The sequence below is a fragment of the Egretta garzetta genome, unplaced genomic scaffold (genome assembly GCF_000687185.1).
Source record: "Egretta garzetta isolate BGI_Z169 unplaced genomic scaffold, ASM68718v1 scaffold114, whole genome shotgun sequence".
Taxonomy (NCBI): Eukaryota; Metazoa; Chordata; class Aves; order Pelecaniformes; family Ardeidae; genus Egretta; species Egretta garzetta.
Genome location: NW_009259317.1, coordinates 548,069 through 570,605, shown reverse-complemented (window position 1 = coordinate 570,605; position 22,537 = coordinate 548,069). Strand labels below are relative to the sequence as shown.

Here is a 22,537-nt window from a genome sequence, read left to right as displayed (position 1 = left end):
TATTCAAAGTGTTCATCTTAAAAATCAGTCTTGTGGAGTATTGAGTTATACTTTTATTTCCATTTAATTTCCTGTTATCATTCCTTTCTTGTCTTGCTAAGCCCAAAATATGTGATGTAAATTTGGCTATGTCTGATTTTTACTAGCTTCTACATTATTACTATTTCTTTTTGCCTACTTGCTTGTTTTTTCTCTAAACTATCTTCCTGTACCTTGCTGACATTTAAAAAAAATTAGTTGATCTCTGCCAATACATGTTCCCAATGAGGTAAACCATGCTGGTACAAAATGAGACTTATAAAAATACACCCAATTCCAGTGTGCACCAAATAAATGAATGTTTACATTAATGCACATTAAATATATGCTCATTAAGGGATTTTTAATTTCTTAAATATATAACAAGTGTCAGATAAGCTTTTTAAGACTTTCTAAGCAGTTTTCATTGCTGCAAGGTTACAGTTTTGCTCCCTTCATAGAAATAATTTCAAGCGCATGTGAGAAGTATGTTTGAAACAATGTGTTCCTTTTAACTGACATCTAATGGACGTTCAAATTGGGGGGAGGAAAAGCAGCTGTTAAAGAAAACAAGAAACTCAGTTTTTGTACAAGAAAACTTTATTAAGCAAATTCCAGTTAATTAAATACAGCTTGTTTATGAAACACATATGAATAGCATTAATGTAATCGTTATCTTTCTGAAACTTCTTTACACCTTTCTGATCCGTTCTAAGGTGTTAAAACATAGTGTCTTGAGAGTAAACTTTGACTTAAATGGGTTGGTTTGGTGTTTCGGTTTTTGGTTTTTTGTGGCTTGTTTGGTTTTTTTTTCTTACACCTTTACAGGTTTAACAAATAGATTTCATAACCTGGTAGTTTTACCAAGTAATGCATTATTCACCACTTGTTTTTGCTGGCTGTTCTTCTGTTTAAGAAACCTGTTAATCAGTTGGGAAGCAAAAGTTATATGCAATTTGAGTGATTAATTGTTGAAATGATTACAGAAATTGATTTGTAAGCAACCCATAAGCTGAGATTTTGTTGATGTAAACTTTGGCAAATGTTACACAGAGCAACTCAGAACAATTGAGAATGATCTTCCAGTGGAACTTTGACCAATTACTCTGACTGTGTGTGATACCAGGGAAACTTGTCTGACAATATAAATGTGAGAGTAGTTCTGCACTGTCTCTGACGCCGGCCTTATTTTTAAAAATCTTTTAAAACTGATAGGTTTTTTTTTTAACCAAATAAGAATATCTTTTATTTGTGTTGCTTAACCTGTAGTTTAAGAAAAATCTTGCTGTAGTATGTTTACAGAAGGGGTCTCATGTTTGCTTTAATTGTTTTCAACATACTGCTCTGTTTTGACACAGAAAATGGCAGAGGATGCTTCTGCAAAGACTTCTGCCAAGAACTGCCAAGCAAGCAATGGGAACAACAATATTTCTTCCCATAGTCCCTCAATAAGCTGTATGCAAAATATCAAAGAACAGATACCAAAGTATCAGGTAATGTTCATTACTTTTCTTACTTGTATTTATCCATTTTACTGAAGAAGTTTGTGTATAAAAGCTTTAACTTACATGCATTGAATGACTAGTTATACTTCTAGTCTATTACAGGTTAATCTGAATTTTGAGATCTACCCTATCTTTAAAGTGTTGTGGAGTAAGAACATATGGGTACATCTTAACCTTTCGGTCTATCTTGGTCTTATCTTTGAAAGAATTGGAGAAGGCATTTAATAGCATTATTATTTGTGAAGGTCATAAAAAGCACTATACCATTCCTTGTTCTTGTTTTGAAAGATGTCTGTCTACATTTCAGGTCAGTTCTGAAGAAGCTGTTGAACATGTTCTATTAAGAGTCCCTTTAGCCTGTCTTACTTTAACATGAATTTTTTGAGAACTATTTTTTAGGTACTCTTTCTCAATAAAAGTATGAACACTTCATCTAGAAAAATGTAATTTGAAGCATGTGTAGATTAAGGTAGAAAAGAGATGATAGTTAACTAGAAGGTAAGTTATTTCCTTCAGAATTAGCAAACTTCTCTCCATATTTGCTATTGATGGTCAGTCTTTAAAACAAAATAAGAAAGTGGTCTGATTATACTTAAAAACACAGCCTCCACAAGTTATTTTCCAATAAAAAGTATTTCCAAGAAGCTTTCTGTAAGTGTAAGGAAAGGAGAATTTACTCATTTGAGTAAGGAAGACTGCTTCATGCCTGGGGATCAAGACCACAGAATCGAAGTCCTGTGAATGTCTACAAGCTTTATCAGACACTCTGTTATATGGGGATGTTGCTGGACACAGCTTTTTTTTTTTTTTTGGAAATGCAGTAAATCTTTTTTTCTTTCTTCTTGTCTTTGGAGGTCCCCCTGGAACAAAGGTAACAATACCCATCTAGTGAGCAAAACAGAGTATGTCTTCCAGCTGTACTTGCTTGTGCTTGCACTCAGTGTGTTAGAACCACTCAGGATCTTAATCTGCACGGGAAAGCTGAACTTCATTGCATTCGCTATTCAAAATGTAGCACTATGGCGCAAAATTAAACTGAAATAGTATGCCAAGTTGTTATTGACTTTTCTCTTCCCATCTTCTGTTGTCTGTCTAGTATACCAGACCAGCCTCTGATGTCAACATGCTGGGAGAAATGATGTTTGGCTCGGTGGCAATGAGTTACAAAGGCTCCACCTTGAAAATTCACTATATACGGTGAGTGTCCTTTTCTGTGATGCACGCTCTTGTCAGGCACTTGGAATTGATGACTCACTGAAATGACTGTTTATCCTTTCAGCTCTCCCCCACAGCTGATGATAAGTAAAGTCTTCTCAGCCAGGGTAGGAAGCTTCAGTGGAAGCAACAATAAGTAAGAACGCTTTTTTATTATTAATTTTTTTTCCCCATTCAATGCGGTTGCCTTTCCTTCTTTCTCCTTTTGTAGTCCTTCTGTCACTGCTTTTAGATTTGGCTTAGTCCAAGTGGAAAAGTCTAGTAGAAAATCGGAAACAGTGGCTGTGGAGAAGGATTCCCTTGATAGATCCCAGCCAGGCACCCAAGTTTAAAAAATAAAATCTCTCCAAGTTTCTGCTTTTTAATTTGCCCAGGGCATGCAATGAACTTCAGAGGTTAGGTGCTTTGGACAACCAAAGCCTCTATTTCTTCCTGCTGCCAGAAGGGTGAAGAAGGGGTATATGTTGAAAAAGCTTTGTGTCCCTGTGCCCTGCTTCTGTTTCCTTCAACAATGACAGAAGATACACTGTTTCTCATCTGTTCCCTTTTTCCTTGTCCCAAAAATGAGCAAATGTGCATAAACTGAATCCCAGATGTGACATACAGAAACTTACAATAATTCAAAGAGGGAGCCTATATAGAAAATAAATGCCTATTTCCTCACAGTTTCAGAAAACCTACTGGTCCTTGAGTTTGATTGGAAGGTTAATCTTCAGCTGCCTTTTTTTCCATAAAATGAGCCTAATTCTCAAGCTAATATTAATGCCCATTGATCACATTCTTAGGAACACTGGCTTTTTCCCCTTTTTTAGCTTACAAGATAGCTTCGAATACATCAACCAAGATCCCAGCCTGGGAAAGCTGAGCTCGAATCAGAATGGTTTGGGAACCTGTCGCAGTGGAAGTAATTTAGGTAAATATTTCCAGGTTCTATGTCTTCCTGACAACATGAGGCCATCTGTTCGTTCAGTTTGGTTTTTTCCTGTGCATCACCTTCTTCCTGTTTGTGTGGGGTTTTTTTACTTTTTTTTATTTTTTTGCATTGCATTTTCTCTACGTTGCTTTTGTTTCCTAGGTGTGTTACAGCTGTGTAGCAGCAAACTGCTACAGGGTGTGTCTGAAGGAGGTCCCCTCCGGCTCATCCGCAGTGCTTCTTTCTTTGCAGGTTTGTGTGGAATGCCAGCCACAGTGTGACCCATCCATATGCACACACAAATCCAACTCCTCCTGAATCCTTGCAGGACATACATAATTACTCTCTAGAAACAGAAAGGGCTAAAATAGTGACAACAGATGTATCTGGCTTATACTTCAAAATCTTTCTTCCAAAAAAAAAAAAGCTAAATTATTTGCTTCTTTAATTCCTGTGTTTAATTTTAAAGGTCTTTTAATGCAGTGGTTTTAATATTAAATGAGCCCTTATGTTTCTTAGAGGACTTATGTTTCCTGGCTTATAGCTGGTTTCTTGCTGGTGTGCAGGTGTCTTGCTGGTGTACAGCTTTTTCTTCTCTTACCTCTTGCTAATGTTTTTAATTTGATGGCAGACGTTATTAATTAATTCTTGAGCTAAGCCTGGGAGGCTTTAAGGGTTTTTTCTTTAACAATATAATTTTTTTTAATTTTCAAAACTTTAAACTACATTAAGTCTCCTTTTACAGGCATACTGATGACTCATGCAGGTGGGTAGATCTTAGGCCTAATTAGTTCTGTTAATTGCAAAAAATGTGAACAGGAATACTAAGGCAGTTTCTTCACAGCCTTTGCAAATCTTGCATGCTCTACAATTTGAGTGACTCTGCACTACTAACACTTCACTGTAATACAACATAGGCTGAATGTTTCTTACTGTGAGGCTTTGTGGATAGTAAATCTCTACTTGGGGAGTGAATCAGAAGCTCAATGGACCTCGTATTTAACTATTTCATTATGATGTTAACCTGTGTAAAACAACAATCTTGCGCATACAAAAAAAGTTGTCAAGAGTGACAGATGGGGGGTAGCACCAGCCCTCATTTTCAAAGCATTTCTTATTCTGTATTCTTAGGCTTCTTGGAGATGTTTTTAGATTGGGGCAAATAACCACCTTCCTCTAGTAACATGATACTCAGTATAGGAATACTGTTTGCTGCCACCTCTGCTCACACCATACTGCTTATTTGGAGTAACAGTACAGGATGTAACTTTGCTGTTTTATGACCTTTAAACTTAAACGTGGGTTTTTTTCAATGCTGACAAATAGTCTAATGAGTTATGTAATATTTTCTATTGATCTGATCTGTTTGTTTTAGCACACAGCACGCCTGTTGATATGCCTAGCAGAGGACAAAATGAGGACAGAGACAGCGGCATCGCTCGGTCAGGTATCTGCCTGCTTTTGTAATTGTTACAATTCTTTGGTGCAGTGATTCGCTTGAAGCATAAGCACCTTATGACCCATAAATCCAGAACTTTTTGGATCTGCTAAGCAGTTTTCCTTCTGTGTTTGTCCGGAGCCTTAATGCAAGAATATTTGGAACGATATTCTTTGTTTACAGACATAATTTTCTGGGTTCTTAACCAATTTATAATTCAGAGAAAGAACTGGCTAGAGCCTTTACTACAGTAGGGAAGAGAAGTTTTTGCACTGAATAGAAAAAGGAGACCAGGAGATCTGTCTATTGTAATGGGAGGGCAACACCTCTTAGGTGAGAGTATACTTAATGAGAGTAAGACGACTTTTAGTATATTCTAGTAGGGAAGATCTCTGACTTTATAAGAAAAGAATGCCCTCAGGCAGAAAAATTTAAAATCATTGTCTCCTGTTGCAAGTGAGTTATGTGAAATAGATCAGCAAGCAAGAGCAGTATTTGTGGAAATGTGTTCCCAGTTAACTTATGAAGAAAAATATTTCATCAGCACTCTTTGTAATTCAGTATATGTGGGGTTTCTTGCTTTCTTGATAGCATCTCTGAGCAGTCTTCTGGTCACTCCTTTTCCATCTCCAAGCTCTTCATCGTCATCTTCTAGCAGCTACCAACGTCGCTGGCTCCGAAGTCAGACAACCAGTTTAGAGAATGGAATTATTCCAAGATGGTGAGTGCAACACCTTTCTTCCCACAACAGCTGTTTGGCAGTAATTTAAGCTAAATGGAGCTTAAACATCTTTTCTTTAAAAGGACAAATCCTGTTATTAAATGCCCATAATTCAATCTAACTCCTGTGCGTGTTACGTAGGATTGCCAATATGAAGAAAGGTGAAGTTTTGGCTGAATATGAACTGCAAGGCCTGATTTGAAATATACTTATTTTTATTGAATGTATAGGCTGTGTCTGAAGCCACATCCAGAAAAGCAAATTAAACTGTTTCTGAAGGAGCAGAGCATCCTGTTGAGATGAAAGGGACTGTGACAGCACTGCTGCCATAACTTCATTATACTATTGATGAACCCTGACTAGTGAGCAGTTACTGAAATTTTGGAGTAATAACCCATGTTGACTCTCTTGGCTGGTACAGGATGTTCCTGATGTGACTTCTGCCAAAACAGGAAGAAAAAAAAAAGCTGTGATCAAAAAGCTTGGCTTCTGTTTTGGAATTTTACTCGCTTTTGTAGTTCAGTGGCATAACAAAGCATGGAATGCAGCAGACCTTTCGTAGCTAATAAGCAAATTCTTCCCTTGTCAGTTGCAAAATAGCAAATGGTTCTTGATTATCTGCTCATATGTACCTATCCACCTGCATCCAGAGGCAGCATGGAATTAGTGGAGAGCTGCAAGAAATTCCTACTGTTTGGCTGCCCTCCCTCTTCACTGTTTTCAGTTAAGAGAAGCTTAAAAGCTGCCAGTTAAAACATGTGGTCGGTAAAAAACAAAACCAAAGCCTTTTTGAAAAGACTTTTTTCCCTAGTGTCAACACTTGAAGCTTTTTCCTGGATATTCCTACTGAATAATTTTTAAAAAGTATTGTGCAGTGGTGCTAATGTAGCAGTCATGCTTTCTAAATCATGCTTGCAGTTGAGAATAAGCTAGGAAATATTTTTGCTTTCAATAAATTGCAGTATTTTTAGTCTAGTTTCCTTAAGAAATATGGCTGAGAGCAGTGCATACAAAAAAGTTAAAACATTTAGGGTAAATGTCATTTCAGCCCAGTTTAAGAAGTAGCCAAAGTTTCACAAACAGAAATTTCCTCAAAGTGTTATGAAAGTAACAAATTGTTTAGAGGAAAGTAGCCTTTTTGGGCTGCTCACTCACTGGAGGGAGTACGTTGTGTTTCTTCCACATTGGAGAATCTATGCTGGGGAAAGATATTGGAAACAGGACATTATTATTTCCACGATCTAGAGCTACTCTTGAATTGGGGTTCTTTCTAAGCCAAAAAGCTTCTTCAGATACTTGTTATCTGATTACTTGCTAGAGAAGCAGTAGGCTTCCGGTTGAATACTTCAGTGACAGCAGGGTTTGCACTTCAGTTTGTACTGCCAAGATTCTACAGTCTCTGGCTGATGTTTTAGGCCAGTAGCTCAAAGAAAATGAGATGTCTCACTGGAACTCCATTGGCAGGCAAGCTAGATTAGCAGCTTTGTTGAAAAGGCTTCTCTCTCAGACCTAAATTTTCCATTTCTGTTCCTGGGAAGCAGTACAAAAGCTTGTGATGTTTCTTAGATGCTGACTGACCATCCTTTTGCAGCTTCCTTGGGAATTTCTGTCTCTGCATGCAAGTTCCTGAAGTTCAAATGAGGTTATGTTTTTGTCTTGAACTCTGGTTTCCCACAAGCTGGTCTTTTTGCTGGGGTTTTATTGTGTGTGTGTTTTCCTGTATTCCTGGACTCATACCTCTGTGATGAGAAACTTTTGTATATTTAACTTTGTCAAACCAATTAAATTGTAAACCACTTATTTTTAGAATGAACTTAGAATGAATGCTTAGCATTCAGGCTTTCCTCTTGTTAATTGCCTCATAGTGGTCTATAAATGCCACCGGCTCCACTTCAAGATAATTCTGCTATGAAAAGCCCTCAAGCTTTTAATTACTACTCGCTGATATTGCAGTCTTAACTTTACAAAGAAACTCCAAAACCAAGCTATTTCCATATGAGCTGCTGCTCTGAATGTCTCCATTTGCATTCTAATGGCTTTCTTGTCCGTTCTTACCCTTCTCCCCCTATAATTTCTCAGTGGATTAAAAGCCATTATTCAGTTACAGTTCCTTTCAAAAGATGTTTTGACCACTCTTTTTTGCTTACTGATATATATACACTTTTTAAAGATGTTTCTCAGTGAAATTGATCAAGAAACTTTAAGCAAGAAAAAATAATAGTTCTGTAAATCCAGCAACATCAATACCTAGCGCTGCAATACAAGTATTTATGGAGGAACAGGATGAGGGGATTGCCACACTTTTGTGTAATCACAGAAAAACTTATGCTGGGCTGAGACTTGTGGGTATCATCCACATCAGTTGCCTGTGCAGAGGAGTACCTTGGAATTTAGGTCAGGTTGCTGTGGAACTTGTCTGAGTCTTGAAAGTCTCCAAGGATGGGGATTCCACATCCTCTCTGGACAGTACCATTCAGTGTAGTGACTGTTTTCCTATCATTTGGCATCATCTGCAAACTCATTGAAGGTGTGTTTTGATCCACAGGGCAGGCTGATAACAAAGATATTGAGCAGTATTGATCCCAGTATCAACTTGTGTAGTATTGAAAAGTGGCATAACTGTTGAAAGAAATGTGGCAGAACTATCAAGTGAATAAACAGAACTTGGGGAAATAATAATGTTTGTGAAATAGCCACTGTGTATCTTTTTTTAGCAGAAACCAAAGCATTTTAAACTGAAGTACATCTAATTTTGAGCTAAGCACACATTTGTAGGTGTTAAGTTTGTGTTTTCACAGTAATAACTAAGTGGTGACATTTTTGTGTTCTGTTAAAATAGGAAGTTTTATTTTGCATGTTTAAATGCCTTAAAACATCATCTTAAGATGCTGCATCAGTATAAGTAGCATGTTTCCCAGCTTCCCTCATGAGCAGCAGTACAGATTCAAGAGCATCATGGATGTACCGCTGAGCACCTAGGCAGGAGCTTGAGCGCTGGATGCAGCTGACAGCTCTGAAATTACCTTTAACCTTTTTTGCTAGTGACTTTGTGTGTTGTGCCTCCATTCCCTTTTCTTAATCTCCCTCAAAGATAAATCCAGAAGGAGGGATTTTGTAGTAGCTCTGTTTCAGAGGAAAGTGTTCACACCACTTTAGGAGCTGACTTCATTGGGGGTTTCCTTCCTCCTATCTGAGCAAACATAGGTCTTGCCCAATATTTTGATGGATATCCCCTGTTCAGAGACAGGTAACAGCAAAGTCTTGTGTAGTCAGTCAAAGGAGACCTAAGAACAAATTACCTTCTACTATAGAGTAAGATATGGATAGAAGACTAATTACCTCTCAGTATGTAACTGTCCTAACAAACCTGTCTTACAGGTCCACTGAAGAAATGTTTAGTATGGCTGATGAAAGCTGCAGCTCCAATCCTGCAATTGTACGGAGGAAGAAAATTGCAATCAGCATAATCTTTTCTCTGCCTGAAAAAGAAGAAGCACAGAGAAACTTCCAGGATTTCTTTTTCTCTCACTTCCCTCTTTTTGAATCTCACATGAACAAGCTGAAATATGCAATAGAAAAGGTACAGAATACTAGTTTGGCTTAATGTGGAAAAATAAGTGTCAAACAGAATGAAGTATTCTAGAATCTGATAGAAGAAGAGTGGGAGAAGGTGCGTGATTTTGAGCTTCCCTCCCTCCTTACACATCTAGTCTTGAGCCTGAGCCCAATGTAGGAATTCAGCATTTGCTGAAAAAGAGGTGCGGTTTCTTTTCTAGTCAGAATGAGAATGGAGAGTTTTATGCTATGGGTGGTTTTTCTTTTTCTTTCTCACCATATTTCACTATGAGGTTTTCTTGACTCCCTGGAGACTGTGGAAATGATGGTATTCTATCCTTTCATGCAGTCACTAAAAGAGATGCACAAAATGTTTGTTCCTGTCTTCCACTTAGTCTCTCAAAAAATGTTCTCTTCTCTCCCCTTGTCCAGTCTTAGGGATTGGCCTCTTATGAGGTGGAGGGAGGTTGGCAGCTATTGCTGTCCTGAGTGGCTGTGTAACACTGGGGCTAGATCTCAATTATTTTGACATGTTAATGAAGCTTAAAAAGATGAAGAATGCGAATCCTTTAAGAAGCTGTTTTGTGTCTTTAACTCTTAATCAAGGCCATGATCTCATGTAGAAAAATAGCAGAATCCAGCCAAAGAGTGCAGGTTTATATCAGCCGTGTCATGGATGCCCTGGGAGAATTCAGGTGAGTTGATGGAATTCTGAATTACAAGGAGAGCTCTTCTCATGCCCCTCTAAAGATATTTGTTACTTCCAGTTATAAGCAACTGAATGCAGGGACTTGTAGTTTGTCAGTCTTGAAGTCAGTGTGAATGATTTTTCTGTGTTGGTTATTGGGTAAATGTTTTTAGAAAACTTCAGCAAAACCAGCTCAGCCATTTTCAGAATGAGAGTAAAAGTAGTTCTGTTGCACTCACCTGTACCTGGGGCTGTCAGTTAAAGTCTTTAAGATCTCATCAAGAGTTGGCTTCTGCTGATGCCTGTGCAGACGAGTGGATTGATTGTTGTATTCAGGGAGATGAGTTGTCTGCTCCGAGCCATAGATGCTGAACGGTGTCACTGACAAGAAAGTTGCTGTGAAAGGCTCTCTTTTTGGTACCTGGGTGTGGTAGGAATGGCCAGAGGTCATGAAAGGCAGCCCCGGAGAGAGAGACAAGGCTTTAGTGGGATGGAGTTTCCGTAAGGTCTGGAACGTGTAATTGAATCACTGCAATGAATAGAATGGGTTCTATCCCCCCTCAGAATGATTTGTGAATCATTTCGCTGAATACAAATATACGGGGGAATGCAAGAAAGGGAAGATAAATATGTAATTCATATGAAGACACTAAGTTACTGGTACACTGAATTAAACAGACTAGTGTTCTGGGACTAGTAATTCATGTGTTTGGAAAACTCTTCCAGTTTGTTTAGTCTCCTAGATCTTACAAGACAAGAAATAATCAGTGGACAGTAGAAAAGGAAAGGGGCTACTTGTATTTGCAAGACTGCATGCTAACACTTACTTTTGGGGAATTTTCTCTGAGCAGAGTTACCATCTGGAACCTATATTCTGTTCCAAGGATTGCAGAGCCTGTGTGGCTTAACATGATGTCCAGCACCCTGGAAAAGAATCAGCTATGCCAGCGTTTTCTTAAAGAATTTACATTTCTGATAGAACAGATCAACAAAAATCAGTAAGCTTTTCCCACCCCCTTTTTCTTAAAAGCTTGTTTGCTTCCCAGTGCACATGGATATGTTAAGGCATTTAATGCAATATTCTTTTGCTGGTGTTACTTTGGTCATATTCTTTTTCCTAGGTTCTTTGCTGCTTTGTTGACTGCGGTGCTGACCTATCATCTGGCTTGGGTCCCAACAGTAATGCCGGTTGACCATCCTCCCATAAAGGCCTTCTCTGAGAAGCGTACATCGCAGTCTGTGAATATGCTGGCAAAATCCCATCCATACAACCCGCTCTGGGCACAGCTTGGTTAGTAGAAGATGGAAAGCTTCAGACTTCTCTGTAACTAGCACCTTCCTGCATGCACTGCTCTTGTCTAAGAGCTACTTGTGATCCAGATCACATCTGCTGATTTGACATGCTGTAAGCTGGGCAGAGCTACCAACAGATGTCTTGCGCCTAGTGAAATAGACTATTTGGAGGCCTGTTTGCATAGCCTGAGTGCTCTGCTTTTCTCCTTGGTCTTTTGTTGTCATCCTCTGTTACACTGCTTGGTTAAGTAACTTCTTATAGAAATATTAAGACGGTGCAAGTGCTGTGAAAGATCTGAGCAGTCTGGGAAGAACAAGAGGGAACAGAGTGGATTGAGGAGAGTTCTCTGGGCCTTGGAGGCCCTTTGTAGTTGAAACTGCCCTGGCTACCTCCTTTTATCCCTTTCTCGCAGAGCTAGGATGGGCACCAAAACAACAGAGTAGAAGTCTGGCAGCTGGCAGTACCTCTGTTCATTCACAGTTACATGAGTGGGCTTGGGTCGAGATTTTCTTTCCATGCCCAGCTCCTCAGGCTGTTCTCTGGCAAATATTTTCTAACTTATAAATTATCTTGATACAGGGGATTAAATAACTGCTGTCAAATGAGTAGGTGAGAGAGCTGAGGGAATAATGCTGCTAGTGGTAAATCCTTGAAAATTCCTCTTCTTGGTAGCAGCTGTGAGTCTGACATCAGATTGGCCTGAACTTTAACTAATATACTATATTGCCATGTAAAATAACACACATGCACACTAAAGCAATAATGTGACTTACACTGGTGCTACTGGCTGTGTTTCTTGCTAATTGTCTCAGCTATGTTTGTTATTATCAGCAACTTTTATGAAACTAGGAATTGCTACATTGGGCATGTAGCTGTAGTAGAAGTGTTTCCTGTTTTAGGATGTCTTCTAAAATGTTATACAGAGGAGTAATGGATTAGACTTGGAGGGGAAAATAGAAGCTTGCTCAGGGTGTTGACGATGGAGCCAGGCCTGGGGTTATAAAAAAACCAGCTGGACTGGAGACAGAAGATAAGCAGTAGCTCTTGTGGTCAGTCTCAGGAGCAACCACTGGTGACTAGTCAAGAATCTGTTTCTCTTCTTGCCTTCTCAGGCTCTGTGTTGCTACCAGCATTGGCTTAGCCAAGTTCTCATTGCCTGAACTCAAAATGCTTTCTGGTTTTGTTTTTTTCTTAAAAAGCCCAAAAGCCATTATCAGGTGGTTGTAGTAACTGATAATGAAAGTAAAATGTTGCCCTCTGCTGGTCTCCTTCTTTAGAAAGAGGAGGGAAAAATAAAAAAACCTAGAGCTTAATGCTTTTAAATGGAAATTACTTTTTATGAAGGAAAGGATTCTGATGTACCTGTCTTTCTACCTTCAAACCTATGTTTTCATTACATTACATATGAATTAAAATTACATAGTGATACAAATATAAGTACAACTTCCAGGAAGACCTAATACTGTCTCTTAAACATCAGTTTCAATCTAACAGTCTTAACAATAGACATCAGTATGTTTTGAAGACCACAACTTTGACTTTTTCTACTGTTTTTTTAGTAATGGTTTTATATAAAAGTCAGTTGTGCAAATGAACATGAGGCCTGAATCTGATTTCCATAGCAACTGTGCTCAACTTGAAGGTAAAAAGATATCTTCCTATTTCCTTTCCAAATTGCTAGTCCTTGTGGCCCACCAGGCATCAAGGTTAGTGAATGAGGCTGAGTAGTCTGAAGCCCGCTTTCCATTACTGAGGAATGAATTTGCTGGCATGTTAGGCTATGGGGCTAGTTGCAAGGGTGTTCTTAACTGGGGGAAGACAACACACTGATGCCACCACACAGAAGCCTCTCCAGTGCATCGCTGGCATCATGGGAAATGGCAGATCTTGATGGGGGAGACAGTGAGAGCAATGGAATTACTGTCTCATTGATCCTTATTTTGCAGTAATGGAGTGAGGAGCTTTATTCCTTTTATGTTCTGTATGGTAAAGAGGAGGCTGGGCATAAATGTGATGTTTGGGTTTTTTTGTGGTGTTTGGGTGTTTTTGTTTTGGTTGTTGGGTTTTTCTTCTGTTTTCGTCGCCTCATGTTGAAACCAGAGGCCCCTTGCCCTTGGTAGAAACCTTCCTGAAGCTCTGATTACAACTTTCATTTAGCATTGCTTCCTGGGATCTAGTACAAAGTCCTGGTGGTGAACTCTGTCCAGAACACTTGAGCAGCCCTGAGCAAGGATTTAGCACCTAAAACAATCTGGTAGATTAGCAGGTAGCTGATAAAGCCTCAAGCCAGAGAAGCCTACTTTCAGAGTGAACACTTACAGTGGCTAAAGAAAATTTTGGTGATGGTCTCCCATCTGCTGGTGATATCAGCCACAGTTTGGTTAGGCAAAGACAATTTAGTGGCTGTTCCCTAATGGGTGTCAGGTGAAGATAACTGTTAACTTAACCTGGTAATAGGCATTTCCTGAGTTAACCCATCTTTGTCTGATAGAGTATATGAATGTTCCCTTATTGGCTATCTATGTTTACTTCTTCTCCCAGAACTTTGGAGCAGAAACCCTTCAGCTGATGGAGGATTATAGGCAACTGGAAGATAGGTGCCACTCTCCCAAATAAGTGTTGAAAGTGGGATATGTGTGACCTTAGTTCTGTTTAAAAAAAGCAGTTCTTCAGGATAATTGAGCTAGCAAATCAGTTCTTGGGGGGACACTCAAATTCTGTTGTAGTACTTACCTTTCATATTACAGTTGTATTTCGGGTAGTAACCATATCTTCTAGTTGTCTGCCACCCCCTGCCAAAGGTAAATGCTCATGTTAGTGAGGTTCACTCCAGGTACATAAAGTGCATGTGCCTTGCCCAATAAGGTAGCTGCATGCTGCTCTTTTCGGAACCTTATTTATTAAGCCAATACTGAATCCTTTGCTTTTTTGATATTTTAATCGTGAAAAATAAAGTTCAGATTTTATCTGTATGAAAATTCCTGTGTTTAACAGAAAAAAAGTGACTGCAATAAAACAGAGTAACTTTGTGAGAAAAGTTAGTAGAAAAATAAAAAATAGTATAGCTGGCTTCAGAGTTTGGCTGGATCTATATTCTTCTTCACCCCCTGTTGTGTCAGTTTCCAAGTGATAATACCTTGTAAGCATCATGTAAATAAAAACCTTAGTGGCTTTAAACAGAAAGAAACTGAGTAACAGCAGCTAATCCCTTACAAAAGCGCTAAAACTCTTCTGGACACAAGCCAGGTAGGAGAAGTGCTAGAGGACTTCTTTTGTTATCTTTTGTTTTGAACTTTTATGAACTTACTGTTGAAGAAATTAACTGTTCCATAGTAAATGCTGTTTCAAAATGTGTTGAATTTAAATGGTATAGCTTATATCAAACCAAACATAAGCATGTAAAATTTTTGTTTTCCTGTATAGGTGATCTCTATGGTGCCATAGGCTCTCCAGTTAGACTGACTCGAACTGTTATTGTTGGAAAACGCAAGGAGTTGGTGCAGCGCTTGCTCTATGTTCTAACTTACTTCATTCGGTGCTCTGAGCTGCAGGAAAATCAGCTGACATGGAGTGAGAAGGCTGGGGAAGGAGAGCAAGTGCTAAATGGAAGCAAGATCACAACCGCACTAGAAAAGGGAGAGGTAGAGGAGTCTGACTATGTGGTTGTCACTGTTAAAAATGAACCTGCTCTTGTGCCTCCAATCCTACCTCCAAAGAATGATGGAAATAAGAACAATAGTATTGCAGAGTGGGTACATGACCCAGAAAACACTCCTGTTGTCCCAGCTTCCTCAAAAGAAAAGAGAGAAGCAACAGGAAAGGCCAGTCAGAACTCTGAAGCATCTGTTGACGGTCTAACTAGCAGTTTCCATAAAGGAGCAGCTGATAGTAGGAAAAGAACTGTCGCTGATACAGGAATCGTATCCTACCACTTTGAAGAGCCATCTAAATTGGAGGATTTAATGGATATAAAGAAGGACAAGAACCAGAATGAGAGAAAAGTGGAAAAGCAATTGTCTAGTAGGTCATCTGCCTTACCTTGTCCTGAAAGGTCTGGCCACAGGAGTTCACACTTAGAAAAGGTCACCTTTCAGATTGGAAGTTCTGCGTCACCAGAGTCAGACTTAGAAACCCATAGAAGAGAAATGGAAGAAAATCTGAAGGCATTCAGAAAAAATCCAGAGGTGATACACTGTGCCTCAAGTTCTGCAAATCTGACTGTGGATGCCTCCCAGAATCAAAAAGAAAGTTGTGAAGCTGCCTTTATTCCCTTCAGTAAATATAACGTTTGTTATACACAACTCCCACCTTGTGAGGGGAAGGAGAGTATACTGAACCAACATATGGAAAGTAAAGGAACTGAAATGAATTTAGTGAACACAATATCTAGTGAACCACTTTTGCCCACAGATAACATAGAAACTGTAAAATTGCCAAGCCTGAAAGAAACTAGAACTTTATGCTCTGGCAACCTGGAGAACTATTCCCCTGGCTGTGTAGAAGTAGGTTCTGCTGTCAAACAGGATTCCCCTAAAGTAGGTGCTAAAGATGTCCCCTATGGGGATGCTGGAAGGAAAATCCCCTTCAGAGTTGAAGGGGAGATTCCAAGGAACGAGAGTTCAGACAGTGCTCTCGGTGCCAGTGATGAAGAAGGTGATTGTTGTATCCCTGATGAAGTAGATCATGATAATGTCAGCAAAAGACTTGAAGAGTTTGCAGAAGTGGAACTTCCTTTACCAAGGTAAAGAAGTTTAATTTAGAACTCAATGGAGTCAAAAGCTGTTGCTATTTTAGAGATGTTCAGGATTTCAAGTCTGAAATCCTCTGGGATCTTGACTAAGTTCCTTGCAACAAATCCATAACAGACAGATTTGGCAAAAAGACCACTAAGACTAAGCAGGTTTAGGTACTGAAGTTTTCTGACAAAGGTGTTCTTCAAAGCCTAGTAAGTGATCAAACTTTTTTTTTATATAAACTGCCTGAAACATTTGATGTAGACAGAACATCTGAGGACAAGCAAAATGTCAGCTTCCTTCAACGGATAACTGTTTAGATTTCACATACTTGACAAATCAAAGACAGGTTTGAAATAAATAAGGGCATCCTATTTGAAAACTTTTGAGCTTTACAGGTGCACATGGAGCTTGCAGATGCTTAAGGTAGGTTGTTAGATTTTGCTTCTCAGGCTGGGTTTGAGAACTCAGATTTAGCAAACCTGTTAGCTGCAGAACAGGGAGCTCATACATACCACAAGCTCCAACACATTTAGATCTCCCTGTTCATAAATTTGAAGGGATCAATACATTGTTAAAATTCAGCTTTTAAAATCCTTGTTTCAAAGAGCAGCAGTAATTGGTTTACTGTATTTTGACTACAATTGTTGATTTAAGATTTGCAGTAGAAGCAGGGGTGATAAACCAAACAGCATTCATTTAAAATCTGAATGCAATGTGTCAAATAAGAATCTTACCTCCTTTGTATTTCTGTATTTCAGGTCAAATACAATCAGCAGTCAATGCGTGAAAAACTTTGGAAGATCACTTCTAGGTGGTTACTGTCATACATATATACCTGATCTGGTGCTACATGGAATAAATAATGATGAAAAACTCAAGCAATGTCTACTAGCAGACCTACTTCATGCAATGCATGTGAGTTAAAGTACTGTTCTGAGTCCTGGTAGGAGTTGTGATATTACTGAGATCTACAGAAGCAGGTCCTTTGATTAGGTCTTGTTTCTTTCTACTTCCTGTTCTTAACAGCCACACCTGATGTGTCTTCCTTCTTGAAAGGCGTAAGCCCTTGATTCATTGTGTGCAAAGCCTGTTCACACAAGAATCACGTGTGCTTTCCTTTATATTCTCTTAAGTCTTCTCTTCAAAGATGAACATAAGGAAGATTGTTTGCAACTTCAAGTTAAAAAGTTCTCTTCAAGTTGCTTCTCAGAAGCAGTTTGAGGGTTTTTTTCCTTGTTTGCAACTTCAGGTTACAAACAAGGAAAAAAAACTGTCAAACTGCTTCTTTTCAGTCAAAAAGCATATCATTTTTATGAAATATAGATAATCCTGTCTGCAAGTTGAAACATCTTATTTTGCCACTTCTTGGCACGTGTTGCAAGGGAAGTGAAATCTTGTGGAGGTCTATATCATATTAGACTATAGCAGAAATGAGTGACTACAGAAAGTAATTGTCTGTAGGTAAGGACTTTGCTGTGCTCTTACTCTACTCTGGGTACTCCTAAATTATATAATTAATTTATAACTAACCTTTCACTAAAGGTGTGTGTGACCTTAGTATGCAATGTTTATGTAGTAATTGTCAACAGCTTCTCTCTATAGCAATTAGGAATCATCCTGCTGGAATGAGTTCATGTGCTATCCAAAACAGTGATGTGTGTGTATAACTATTTTAAACAGCATCTGATTGGTCTAATATAATACAGGCTCTTCATACATACCCTGCCTTGATTGTGTATAGTGAAATCCCTCACATATCTCAAATGTTAAATATACTTTCACCATCGCTGGATCAGTATAATTATTACTTTTCTTCCAAAACAAAAGGAGTATCTTTTCAGGTGGAATACTTGAAGAAAACAATATTGGAGTAGTGATTTTGAAGCACTAATTAAAATTAAATGCCTTGATCAAATTGGCACTTAAGTCTTAACTGACCTGATGTTGCTGAGTGTAAACTCTTGTCACTGAAATGGTATTCCTTGTCATTTTTGAGATGCCTTCAGTTTCCTATTGGACAAAAAAATTTCATCGCGTCACTTTCTTATTCCCTGCCTCAGTGTGAATAAAAGTGGAACCTCAAACTAAGTTGTGGAAATGTTTATGAAAGTGTCACTTAATATTTGTATTTTGTATCTGTTGCAGCATCCAGTGCTAGATGAGCCCATAGCAGAAGCTGTCTGCATTATTGCAGACACGGATAAATGGAACGTACAAGTAGCTACAAGCCAGAGAAAGATGATGGACAATATGAAGTTAGGCAAGGATGTTTTGGTTTCGAGTCAAGTATCCAGTTTACTGCAGTCTATTTTACAGCTTTACAAACTCAACGTCCCAGCTGACTTCGTAAGTATTTCTTTACTGAAGACTGAAGCTAAGAAAGTTGCTTAGCTTAGATAGCAAATGCAGAGTTTTGTACACTGTCTTGCTGCACTGGCGAACTAATGCCTGAAGTAACACAGAGCTGATACAGCGTATTGAAAAAGAACATGTGCTGCAGTCTAGTAACAGATACTGCTTTATCTGTAATTTACATCTAATAGGTCAGATTAAAGTTAACCACACCAAAATACATATGCCAAAACTAAAGTTGTTTAGGCGTGGTCCTCATGTGCTTATGATTGGGGCTCTGTAAACTTTCTTTTGTTTTTTTGTTTATGTAATTTCCATACTTCTCTATGTTGTTGAAGCTTCTATCTACCCAAGCCTGTTTCTAGCATACAACTTTCTATTCTTGGCCTTTCTATCCAACCCCATGCAGTGGATGCCTCTTCTCTCTCCTCCCCAAATAATTGTGCCTGTGTGGGTTTACTTGACCCTTCTGTTCTAGGCATATTTCAGCCAACCCTGTCAGCAGGCGCTGTCTGATAGGCTTGCCAATATCTCATGGGATTGCTGGGAGGAGGCTGAAACCTGAAAACACCTGGGGGCGGGTGGGTTGCAGCAGGGGATTTTACTTTGTCCTATTGCGTACCCTCTCTCCCACAGCATCCTTTCCTGGCCTCGTCAGTAGTGGCAAATCAGTAATGCTGGTTTTGCCAGTTGCCACAAAATTACCTACAAGTCTGACAGTGGTAATTATAATACAGTTTTTAATGCACAAGCGTATATGAGGAAAGATGGGGGGTATTTTTCAGTAGTCACACCTTTTTCAATAAATAGAATTGATTTGTCCTTCAGCAGATAGCCTTGAGAAACTTTGTAGGAAGCCTGTGTAATGACTGCACTGGCAGATGGAAGAGGAGGATGGAGCCAAACACGAACAGCTGTAAATAGTATTAGTTGGCACTGTTTTGGATAAAATTAGTGGTATTGATTACACTAAGTTCTTGAAGTCAAGTGCTAGGCAAAATATGTGGGTACATTGTCAATGTTGTCTCTGGATTCTTCTGGGCATTGAAAAACATGCAACTTTGGTTGAAATTGTATCCTAATACTTGCACAGCAACATTTTCACTTCTGGCATTTCTAAACTGAATAGCTGATTCTGCAACTGAAGCGTTCTTTCCAGTGTGGCTTGGGGTTTGGGTATGCAATTTCTGGATGCTTTGTGTGGTGGTGGTGGGGGGGTTTAGAGATGGAATGTTTCGGTGGAGGTTATTTACTTTTTCTTACAAAAAGGAACAACGAAGTGACAGTGCTAGTAGTTTAAGTTTTATGTAATCCATGTTAGAGACACTTTGATCCTTCTGTCAGTGGGTTTTACAGCTCTTTCCTAAAATAGAAACATGGGTGCATGGAAGTCAAGTGTTTGACTAAACTCTAGGGGGAGAAGTGTGACTTTTTAATTGTACTGATTCTGTTGGTTTAAATTTTGACAAAAACATATGCACTAATACCGATCAGAAATGAGCATAATGCAGTATGTTTGAAGTTTCCTTTATGAGTGTACATTGCTTTACATGCAGTTACTGTTCAGATGAATAAGCTTTTTGGGTTTTTGTGTTACAACAAAAACCAAAACCTAGCTTGAGACCAGACCGGATGAAAGGCAAGTGGTGATATCTTTGTGGCACTTCAGACTAGTAACAGTACTGCAGAGAGCTTTGCAGTGTGCCAGGGTGAGAGGGAAGTGATGTTTGCAACTGCTGCATGTCAGTAATATGTCAAAAGTTTTACCTGCACCTTTAAACTAATTTTAAGCTACTCTTCTCATTTTAGAAGTGGCTTGACATTTTTTTTTTTCTATTTAATCAATGAGAAAAGCTGCAGAGGAAGCTAATGTGGAAAAAAACCCAAACAAACCCTTCTGTACCTTGCTTAATGTGGACATTTGAACAAAATGGATTCATATACTAAGCTTACGAGGAGAAATGTCTTTTCTTTGGCATTCAGGAGGAGCAGATAATCTTATACGAAGAACCTCTCTTTTAGAATAACATGGGATTCTTCCTTAGTTACTCCCTCACAACCTAAAAAAAATCCATAATACTTTAGTATGAGTACTAGAATTTAAATATGTTGAACTGCTGCTTTGTGAATCAGCTGCATGTTCCCCTGAACCACTGAGAACATGTTCATGGGTGTTTTGCATTAGTGTTACCTGTAATGGAAAAGATGTTTCTCTCTTGGCTAGAATCAGAAGTGCTATGATTATAATTACTTGAGTGAAAACTTTGATGAAGCAAATATATCAAACTGCTCTCAAAAAGCTTTTGCCTTTCCTCCACTGGTGGCAGTTATCTTACTCTACTACTATGTAGCACATTATTATTTTTTTTTAAATGCCTCTTTATCTTCCATGATTAAGACCTGATGTAACCTCAGAGAATCATTAAAAATCTTGCTCCAGACCATCAGAAAAATACATGGTAGGCTACCTACAAGCATGAGTCTCTTTTTTGCTCATTATTTTTTAATTAGCAAAACTGGTTTCACAGGATCTCATTCCTAATACTTATGGTCTTCATTCAACTTGAAAAGTACATTGGACAATGGCCTGAAGCTATTTGCTGCTACTGTTTCTAATTGCTGCCTACGCCTGACAGATGATTACACATGTGATAATGTGAGGTTCTGCATGTGCTTCCTGCTTTCATCTCCTGGAGTTTGGAGAGCTGAACTAATTTAACTTTTTTGAAGTGGTCATCCCAGTGGAAAGAAGGAATATATCAAATTGAGTGTGCCTTCTGTCCTAGAACAATATACCTGATAAGACATCCTACCTACTCACCTTATGAAGACATCCTACCTGCTGACCTTCTCTTACCAAAAAAGCCTCTCTCCCTCTTTGAAGCTAAGGTTCATCTGCTCTCCTGCAGTTGGTGTGTGAGAAATTACCATGCATCACATGACTGTGTTTAAAATAATACGCACTCCTAGCATGCTACTGCTGAAGGAAAAGGGGAGTGGTTAAATTGGTATTTCAACTTGAGCTATTACCTCTTGGGAAACAGCATCAAATGCTTAGGCAATTTTAAATTAGAAGTACCTAGAGACTAATAAAAACAAATGCCTAAAAAGGATTTGTAACCCACCTTCTCCAGTAAAGTAGTGAGCAAAAGAGCTATAATTTTATGACAAATAAGATAATCGTGTCTTCCAATTCTTGAGTCTTAGTTTCTTGAATAGCAGATCCCTAGAGCTAAAGTGTGCTAGTTTTAGGAACTGTGGTCTAGACTGAGTCTTTCAGAAAACATAGTACTGACTTATAACAAAGGCATCTTGATCAAGTATTCTGGTTTGATTCTTAGTAAGATGTCCTGAGTGTCTTTGAACCTGGTTAAAACTATTTAAGTCAGCAGAAATACTGTGGCTAACTTGAGTGGGAAATGGATGTGCAGTCTGTGCAACAAACTTGCTGCCCAAGAAAGCTGGAATGCCCCAATTCTTTGAGGGGGTTCCCATTTGAGGGGGGGCAGTGTAACTTTTTTAATGTTGCTAGCGCAGCTGTAATGAAACCAATTGCCTATTCTGGATTTTGGAGTAGAGATGTAGCTTGAAAGATGTGCTAGCTAAGATAGAAGCTAAAATGATATGCTTACATTTCTGTAGAATTTGTATGTGATTGCTAAAGCCATTCTGAGGTTTTTGGTCTGTGTTTACAGTGCATAATGCATCTTGAGGATAGACTACAAGAGATGTATCTCAAAAGCAAAATGCTTTCAGAATATCTGCGAGGACACACAAGAGTGCATGTAAAAGAACTAGGAATTGTATTGGGGTGAGTATTGCAGATATCGGTCTTAATGGCAAAACCTGGGGCAGTTATTTTCCTTTTTAGTTTCTAAATGTTGACATCCCATTCTCACGGGGACTTGCTTCTTACTTCATATTTAGCACTGTCCTCTTTCATGTGCCTTAAAGTGTACAAATAGGTTCTACTGAGCCACCTGGAAATCAGGAGGAGAGACAGTTCAGCAGCAAGAACAAATCACTTGTCATTCTTAAATCTTCAGAATGAAGGAAGTTTGGATTTTGGTCATTACGAGGTTTTCCATGCATTCATACACAC

General features: G+C 38.7%; 1 protein-coding gene across 1 annotated transcript in view; it reads left to right on the top strand.

Moving 5' to 3' along the window:
* Nucleotides 1-22,537, top strand: part of FNIP2 (folliculin interacting protein 2) — a 32,982-nt gene that overhangs the window by 9,045 nt on the left and 1,400 nt on the right. The window contains exons 3-17 of the mRNA XM_009636467.1: nt 1,377-1,511; nt 2,620-2,720; nt 2,803-2,874; nt 3,551-3,651; nt 3,814-3,903; nt 5,027-5,098; nt 5,681-5,810; nt 9,189-9,390; nt 9,972-10,060; nt 10,905-11,051; nt 11,175-11,344; nt 14,771-16,088; nt 16,842-16,998; nt 18,229-18,429; nt 22,131-22,246. Coding sequence (XP_009634762.1) covers nt 1,377-1,511; nt 2,620-2,720; nt 2,803-2,874; nt 3,551-3,651; nt 3,814-3,903; nt 5,027-5,098; nt 5,681-5,810; nt 9,189-9,390; nt 9,972-10,060; nt 10,905-11,051; nt 11,175-11,344; nt 14,771-16,088; nt 16,842-16,998; nt 18,229-18,429; nt 22,131-22,246 — 3,101 coding nt within the window. The remainder of the gene's footprint in view (nt 1-1,376; nt 1,512-2,619; nt 2,721-2,802; nt 2,875-3,550; nt 3,652-3,813; nt 3,904-5,026; nt 5,099-5,680; nt 5,811-9,188; nt 9,391-9,971; nt 10,061-10,904; nt 11,052-11,174; nt 11,345-14,770; nt 16,089-16,841; nt 16,999-18,228; nt 18,430-22,130; nt 22,247-22,537) is intronic.